Raw genomic sequence first — 8,978 nt, forward strand, 5'->3', positions numbered from 1 at the left:
ATTACACAATACTATAAGAATGCCCAACATGACCATATTATACCCTTGCAGAACCTCATAACAAACTCAACTTTTCATTTTAGAGTCAAGATCATTCAAAATGTATAGCGGTGGCCTGTAGTATTTTTTAAAGTCTCATTATAACATTGAATATCACAGGTACCTGTCCAATGTTATGTTAAAAACCTCTTAAGGATCAGGCCCTTTTTTTCAATTTTTGCCTAGAATGACATACCCAAATCCAACTGCCTGTAGCTCAGGACCTGAAGCAAGGATATGCATATTCTTGATAACATTTGAAAGGAAACACTTTGAAGATTGTGGAAAAGTGAAATGAATGTAGGAGAATATAACATATTAGATCTGGTAGATAATACAAACAAAAAAACATGCATTTTCTATGTTTTTTGTTGTTGTTCCATCATCTTTGAAATGCAAGAGAAATGCCATAATATAATATTGCAGTTTAGGCGCAATTTAGATTGTGACCACTAGATGGCAGCAGTATGTGTGCAAAGTTTCAGATAGATCCAGTGAAGCATTGCAATACTGAACAATATCTGCCCAAATGTGCCGAATTGGTCAATAGATACATTTTCAAGTTCATAACTACAGAGAACATACAAAAATGAAATGTCATACATGATGGATCATTAGCTTATATACTAACTTTCACACATCTAGATGGCCGGGTGGAGTAGGTGTGGAGCCAGAGACAGCAGGGGTTCAAACTGTAGAACCCAGTTCCCACATTTGAATTTAAAAATGTATTTTATCAAGCAAAACTATACTACATTTTATCTCTGGGACCCGCAGGATGACAAATCAGAGCAAGATTACTGAATGTAAGCACATTATTTAGCTTCAGAGGTGAATGTATCAATCCAGTTTCTGTGATAAAGGTTTTCTGTTGTTGTGCACTCTCCTCAAACAATAGCATGGTATTTTTTCACTGTAATAGCTACTGTAAATTGGACAGTGCAGTTATGTTAACAAGAATTTAAGTTTTCTGCCCATATAAGACATGTCTATGTCCTGGAAAGTTTTCTGTTACTTACAACATCATGCTAATCACATTAGTGCACGTTAGCTCAACTGTCCAGGTATAGGGACACCGAACCCGTAGAGGTTTAATGAGGCCAGAATTGCAGCAGTCTGTAGAGAGTAGTCAAACAGACATGACATCACATGACCCAATCGTTATATCCTGAACCATAATAGGGATCTGGCCCTGACTGTATTTGTCATGTAAAAAATGTATTCCAACAATATTGACATTTTGTTGATATTCAATTAATTAAGAAATGAGCTCCTGTCTACATTTCCTAGGCTACTGGTGAAGCCTAAACTAGGCTACTCATGGAAACTTCCATACAGCCTCTGGGGGAAACTATTCAAAACAAACATCAAACAGAGAATGAAACAAATCACCACTTGTAAAACCTGTCTATTGAACTAACAGCAAGCCACCATCTAACGTTAAACACAAGCAACCCACTAGGCCTACCCAGCTGGGATTTTTTAAGTTAAATTCAGAGGGCCGGAAAATTAGACTTGCACAATCTGTTCCTGTGTTCAGTAAGGACCGGGAGTCTCTAATGAATGAATGGGTGCCTGCGATACTGGCAGGCATCACAGGGTTTAATGGTCCAACCGGCTGTTATGCTTGCTACAAACTTTGAGATGGAATAATTGCTATCACAAACCACGTTACCATTCAAAGTTTTTATGCGAGTAAAGTCATATATATATATTTTTTTTAATCACGACAGCTGGGATGGAAACAGAGAGTTTAGGTACAATTTTATAAATGCGACAAATAATTTGTTCATTCGAGATGGTGAGCTGTTTTTGTCGTAAAATTAATTGTGCGAGAAATGGCGGTGGAAACGCCTTTATGCTCAAATATTGAAATAATAACCATCATGTCGAAGTAAACTTGGAGTCACGCTATGATATGCTGTGTCCTCCCACTAAGACTCGGGAAACCATGCAGTTTATTAGAATACATCTGAAATTAAATGATGGTGAACTTCACAGGGTGGTGAAAGTGCACTGTGATGTTGATGCTCCTTGCCAATAGATATCGAGGGTCTTATTCTGCTTGACTGCCGTTTGACAAATCAAAAATATTCTTGCTCTTATCCATAATAATCTCATCATGTAGACTATACCCCTTTATGCGGATTTTAGAATATATATCCCTCGACAAGTCGGATAGAAACCTAGCTTCTAAGTAGCCTGATAGCAGCAGAATGGGTCCTTTGTAGACTACCCTCCACCCCCACCCCCATCCCACCCCCACCCCACTCACACAGACACAATACTATTCAATACAGTGAGCTGTGATACTCTTTTGAAAGTTGATAGCCTACAATTGCCTTGCTTCCATGTTGAATTTTTAAAGGAGTTATTATTTGTTCATTACTAATCAACCCATTTTGTTTTATGTTCATGTTCCCTTAAAAAACATTAAGCTATTAACCCTGTATAAATGGTGATTGCTGAATCAGAGCTGATTGATTGCTGGATCAACTAAACCAAATTAACTCAACGACAATCACATTGCAATGTTGAAGTCTAATTATGTAACGACAACTCCACACACGTCAAGAGAACACAGGGGGCTTCCGATATGCCACAAGCTACAAAGACCTAAATGAAACGCACTTAGCCTATACTGAACTGTTAACCCCCACACCATCACATCTATACCACATGCAACTAGTCTACCTTTAAAAGTCATCTGAGTTGAGAGAAAATGCCAACATGTAAAGAGCCTAATTGAAAACCATTCGCGCCAGATCATCAAAGCATTTATCAGGCTAACATTAAAATTACAGTATTAATTACTCCCCCTGGTGTTACAAGGGGCAGGTGTCTATTTCATTACCAGCAAGATAAACAAGATTATTAACTTACTGCACCGTCTGGGAACCACTTGCCTGAGTCAAACGATGAGAGTGCAGAGTATTGAGGGCTAGATAGTCCTTACTAAACGCCTCATACCCCACCGTCCACTCAGATACGAGCGTCCAACAGCTGCGATTCACGACAGTTAAGATTACATATGATGTAAATATATCCAGGACTGGGTTGTCAGCTCTCCCAAACCATAAAACTTACTTTAATGGCATCACGTGTTCCCCGCGAGCCACTCAGGGTCAGCGCCCTAGGCCCATCTGCATACACAACCTCCAAAAGTTTAAAAGTACAAAAGACAGACAGACGGAAACAAAATAGCAGGCTATCCAATAGAACAAAACAAAACTACTCTACGCGTCAAGTCTGAACGTACGACTTCTTGGGGGAACTATAACCACAATAATGAAGAGGTGAGTCACGTTCGTTTCATTCTTTCTGACGTGGAACAGGGTTTGACATGTAAATAGTGTTGGGGAAATACTGTACCAAGAAGTCGCAGAAGACTGCAAGGTAGACACCAGTTTATCCTCTTGTGGAAAGGACTCCTTCACATGCGAAAGGGCTTGAGGAGGGGAGGGGTTGTCCAGCACTGTTTACCTGTGTTGATATGTTTGAGACAGCAAGGTTGATGCTGCGTGATGACGGCTCCAGAGGTTCCTCCTGAGGGTTTTTTACATGGCGTCATACTGCTCCCGGTGTAGGATCATGGAGGCAAGGCATGTAGGCTACTATTACAGACAGACAAGATAGTTGACCCTAATAATTAAACCAAACCAGAATCCTCTATAACCAGCGGTTTTTAAAATGATCGATGCAAAAGTGATACTTTAGTGCACGTTTCCCTCAAAGGTGGCTCCATAAATGTGTTTTTGATCGAAAAGTTCCGTCAGAAACATTGATATGGACAACATGTGACATTAAGGAAGAAATCATGTTTGGACCTGTTTTGAGTTCAAATAAGTTATAAATGATAGTTTCGGGTCCAACGTTGCTGGATCATTCAAAACGACAAGAGAAAGCTTTTACGTTGTCACATAAGTTAGATACTGTGTTGAATGTTCCTGGAAATAGCCTAAGAGAATCATATAGTATTTCTAGTTCAACTGCTGCTTGGGATTTTGGTTTACAAGTTTACTTTTCCCTGGGAAAATGATATTCATTTTGTCAATCTTGGGTAATTAAGTTACTATTTTAGCAAAATGAACAGATTGGTTACATCAAATGGAAGCGTTTTCTCCTGTATTCAGAGCCTTCCTGAAAGTGCATCTGTTTCGCTAGACAGGAAACAACTGTCGTTGTTTGAGCGGTGTTAGGGAAAGCTGTAAAGTTTTATGACACGACAGGGCCATAAAGTTTTACAGGCATCCGTCTGTACTGTAAACAATTACTAAGGAAGTGGAGCCTGACAGTGAACCGGCGAGCACGTTGAGAACTGCTAAGGGCCAAAGAGTAAAAAAACAGCCACTGCTTGAAGTTGGCTAATCAAACCGCTACTGAATTAGCCGCACAAAGTTCCAGTATACCATTATACTTTCCCACACCCCGTTTTCCCCGTGACACATTCAAAAGACATAGTTGTAATATGAAGCACATACGACGCTGTTTTTTTCCCCCCAAATTCACCCATCTTTATTTCATTACTTAAAACACAAACATAGCACGAATGCCTTTCTCCTCAAGATTTCAGTCCACTTCAAAGATAAAACTTCAGCTATCTATAATCAAGATGAGCCATTTTAAATCTAAGCTATACTATGGCGCTAACTGTTCTAGTTAATATAGGTAATTCAGTCATTCAAGTGCATTTCGTTCCAGAGGATCATCCTCCATTAAACCACTCAATAGATTATTATTATTTACACAAAGTGAAAAGAAACTTGGTCAAGAATATGTTAAATGTAATATGTGAATTTCAAAAGGCCTTCAAAGTTGTATATGTGAGGAATTATAACCGTGTAGCATATGACAAAAGGTTCTGACACTTGTGTGCTGTGTGGCAGCCGCCGGAAACGAGAAAATGGTTTAATTGTTAGCTACTCATCGTTGATTGTGGACATGAGTCTCCTGCCTCATGACAACCTTTATGTCAACCCAAAATCTCACATTAGTTGGAGAGATACGTTTTCAGAAGAAAAACAATACCATGTCTGTGTTCTTCACTTTCGAACCTTAGGCCACATTAATAATGAATCATTATTGAAGTGAACATAAGTTACACATTAGGCCTACATAAATTCTAGACTACAGGTTGTCTTTTTGTTGGCCCATGTTCCCAAGTAATGTGAAATTTGCAGGAAATGTAGGATGACCAGAACACTGGCCACGAGGGCTATTGCCCAATTCTCAGCTGTAATCTGCCACTACATGTATTTTTCGTGTTTTACAAAATATTCTTAATTGCTAATAATGATTTGTGACAAACGTAATGGTGAGGTTTAAAAACAAATCCCATGATCATACTTGGCACATTGAGTCAGATCTTAGTCAACAATCAGGCCAAATATTATGTTTCCCCCAAATATGAAGCCCCTGCCTATACTGGCAAGTTATGTAGCCTAATACAATATACCTTTTCACATGAGGAAACCATTCACAGTATGCATGTTAACTACGAAATGTATAGTAAGGTTTAAGTATATCACTGTTCTCACGACACTTTATGTCCAAAACCAATCATTTTATGTGGACTATTTTAAATACAATCACAGAATGATATAGCCCTCGCAATTTACAAAAATGTGTCTATGTTACATCTTAAGATCCCTGGTTGTTTAAACGGGGCTGTTAAAAAAACACAAACAGAAAATAAATACTTAAGGAGTTTGAAGATAAACTACAAGGAATTTACCTTCTTGTTGTTTTTTTATATAAATAATAGGCACGAAGAAAACAATGGTGATAGTACAGTAGTAATACGATAATAACAATAAAACGTTCAACTTTAAAATACTTTAAGGTAAAAAAAGGGAAGTGATGAAATGTTACAATTTTCGCTACTTAATATATTTCAAGCGTTTCCATTCTCACAAGTTATATAAGACTCTGCTGAACAAGTACATATTCAAAGATAGAAAATAAAACAATACAATATTCAAACAAAATGACAGGTATATTACATAATCAGATCCATAATCGAAGAATGTTCAATATTTGTCATCACACTGAAACATCGCATCACAAAAGTCACTGTTTGGAAACATGGGTGGTGCTGACAGTCTTTGAATGACATCTCTAAGGAACGTTGATAACGTTTGAAAATGGCTCCATGTTTTAGATTTACTCTTTAATTTTAAGCTTTGAGTCCTTCTTCCACTTCATTCGGCGGTTCTGGAACCAGATTTTGATCTGCCTCTCGTTCAGACAGAGAGTATGGGCGATCTCGATGCGCCTACGACGCGTCAGATACCGGTTGAAATGGAACTCTTTCTCCAACTCCAGAGTTTGGTAGCGCGTGTAACTCGTCCTTGACCTTTTACCGTCAGCCTCTGGAGTGTAATTGAGAGAAAAATAATCTGTGACCACACTGGAAATGTGACAATTCATAGAAACATTCTCAACATTATCACTTAAAATATGTCTTAACTTGTCAATGGACATGCAATGACTTGTAGCATATCAATTAATAAGAATTAATAACAAAACACAGCCTCTTCTGTGACTATATCCTCATGCTAAAAGATTATTTTAAAATGTTAGTTACTGTATGGCTTAATGAATATAGCCTATATGAGGATAGCTGGATGGCTGGATAAATGGTAATCAATGTGGGGCTGCGTGAGTTACCAAAACCCCACAAAAAGGTGTCCATTCGGGTTCACTCAATGAAACTACAACGATTGTATTACTAGTAGGCTTATTACTAATAATATTATTGCTATTATAATAATCATTATTATTATAACTACAACTAAAACAAGAACAAGGTCGTTACAGTTACAGGAATATAATTTGTCCCTCTAAAAGTAGGTTACATGCCCTGTTACATAACACAAAGTAAGTTGCCATGGCAAGTAAGTAGACTATTCAAATTTTATAAAGGTTCAGTTAAAGTGCACAGTGAAATCCACAATCTCACCCTTCAACTCTCCTCAAAATAAGCATCATAGGTCTACTTATCATACTATCTTGATTTGATTCTAAATAAAGTAGAATGAAAACATTGTTTGTTGAGATTTTTAAGGGACTTGTGTCTCCCTTATCCAATTACACTGTCATAAATTTGGACGCAGATCGCTTCTTCGGTGTAACAGGACATTTTTACGAGCAATTGATGACTTTGTCATAAAATTTACGACTGCGAGTTTTATTATTTCCGAATACAGCCTATAAAACTCAAGAAAGAAAAACTGTGAATGGACTTAGGAGGGTAAAAATAGAGACACACAGGGAGGAGAGAGGGTGTGAGAAAGAAACTTCCCTTTGTACAAAATAAAGAAAATATATACATGAAACTTTACCGTGACCCATGTGTAGTTTAGTCATCCAGGGATATATTTGTGGTTGCGGTTCGCTGGTTTGTGGCTGAGTAGAATTGTTTCCTTGTCTTACTGGCTGGACGGGTTGCAAAGTTACGACTTTGATCTCGCCTGTTTGAGTCTTGCAGATATGCATTTCGCTGAAATCCGAGTCCGTCTCGGGTTTGCGACAATACAGTCCGAGATTTAGAGAACCCTGGCGGCTTGTCTGCTCGTTCATGTGGCGTCTCTGGGAAGCGTCTCCTGTGGAAGACTCTGGTCGTGGTGTAAGGTCGCCAGGATTGCCATGCAGCCCAGAGTTCATCTCTACCATGCCACGGGAGCTCGAGGACGGTGGGGACGCGAATGACCCCCGGTGATCATGCCCTCCAAAACCACAGTAGCCGGACACGTTGAGTTCGGGGCTAGAGCCGTATCCATGGTTGTGCAAAGCGAAGGCTGACGCCTCGTGAGTTTGCTTAAACAATGAGTTTGCTACGTAAGAGCTCATTTCAAGAGAAAACGCTAAGGAAACGAAATGGAAGCATTTATATGGACTAAATTATTGCATTCAAGTTTTTATGTAACACGATAATTGTAAAATATGTAGGCCTACAGATAGCAGTTGTAACGGTTTGTTGTTATTATTATTGCGTTTGATTTGTAGCTCTTTTGAAGTTCATGGGGTTTTATCCTAAAAATGACCACGATTTATAGGTGGGTGATTTTTTATTTTTTTCTCCATTGCCCAAATATGGGATGTTTTAAAATAATCACGTGCTCGTATCGGCCAGTCATAAATTTGGTTAGATCACACTTGGAGGTTATTGATGGAAATAGGAGAAACGCCTGATATCCGGGCAGCGGGGACCCTGTTGGGGCACTGGCGGTGCAGTGCTGGACGAAAGGCCGAGAGCGTCACCTGGTGCCAGGGATGGATAAGACCATAAAACACACAAGCCCCCCCCACATGCAAACTATGTAGTAATCTACCTGGCAACAACAACACAACGTTTGTGTGGTGTGCATCTGCATATAACATGTTTTTTTCATAGGATAGAACTGCATTGAAGGCCTAATGTTAAAGTTTGGTATAACCAGTTGCAGACAAACGAATTGATTACCACCAAAACTACCGATAGTAAAGGAGGATAAGGAAAGGGGGGATACCTATTCAGTTGTACAACTGAATGCCTTCAACTGAAATGTGTCTTCCGCATTTAACCCAACCCCTCTGAATCAGAGAGGTGCGGTGGGCTGCCTTAATCGACATCCACGTCTTCGGCGCCCGGGGAACAGTGGGTTAACTGCCTTGCTCAGCTGCAGAACGACAGATTTTTACCTTGTCAGCTCGGGGATTCGATCCAGCAACCTTTCGGTATAAAATCATCCTTAAAAGTCTAGCATAGAGCAGGCAGGTGGTCTCCAAACTATAAAAGGCAATAGAATAGGCAACATCAATGCATCACACTACATGTCTGACCACAACTTTACGCGAGATTCCCACTGGGCACAGACATAAATTCAACGTCTATTCCACGTTGATTCAACCCGTGTGTGCCAAGTGGGGTGTCAGTAGCATTTATTTCATTGTTTTTC

General features: G+C 39.2%; 1 protein-coding gene across 2 annotated transcripts; it reads right to left on the minus strand.

Annotated features, from left to right (window-relative positions):
- Positions 1 to 4,527: 4,527 nt before the first annotated feature.
- hoxc5ba (homeobox protein HoxC5ba) lies at positions 4,528 to 8,524 on the minus strand. Of its 2 annotated transcripts, none has more exons than XM_014132286.2 (2): positions 7,383 to 8,524; positions 4,528 to 6,410 (listed from the first exon to the last, which is right to left on the minus strand). In XM_014132286.2, exons 1-2 carry the CDS (start codon positions 7,888 to 7,890, stop codon positions 6,202 to 6,204), a joined length of 717 nt encoding a protein of 238 aa, XP_013987761.1. In that variant the 5' UTR covers positions 7,891 to 8,524; the 3' UTR covers positions 4,528 to 6,201.
- Positions 8,525 to 8,978: the final 454 nt, after the last annotated feature.

Source organism: Salmo salar, chromosome ssa12, assembly GCF_905237065.1.
Source record: "Salmo salar chromosome ssa12, Ssal_v3.1, whole genome shotgun sequence".
Taxonomy (NCBI): Eukaryota; Metazoa; Chordata; class Actinopteri; order Salmoniformes; family Salmonidae; genus Salmo; species Salmo salar.

Coding starts and splice junctions, on each gene's coding strand:
- hoxc5ba (XM_014132286.2), bottom strand. CDS start 7,890: ATGAGCTCTTACGTAGCAAACTCATTGTTTAAGCAAACTCACGAGGCG. Junction 6,411..7,382: donor TAAACTACACATGGGTCACG/GTAAAGTTTCAT, acceptor ATTACACTCCAG/AGGCTGACGGTAAAAGGTCA.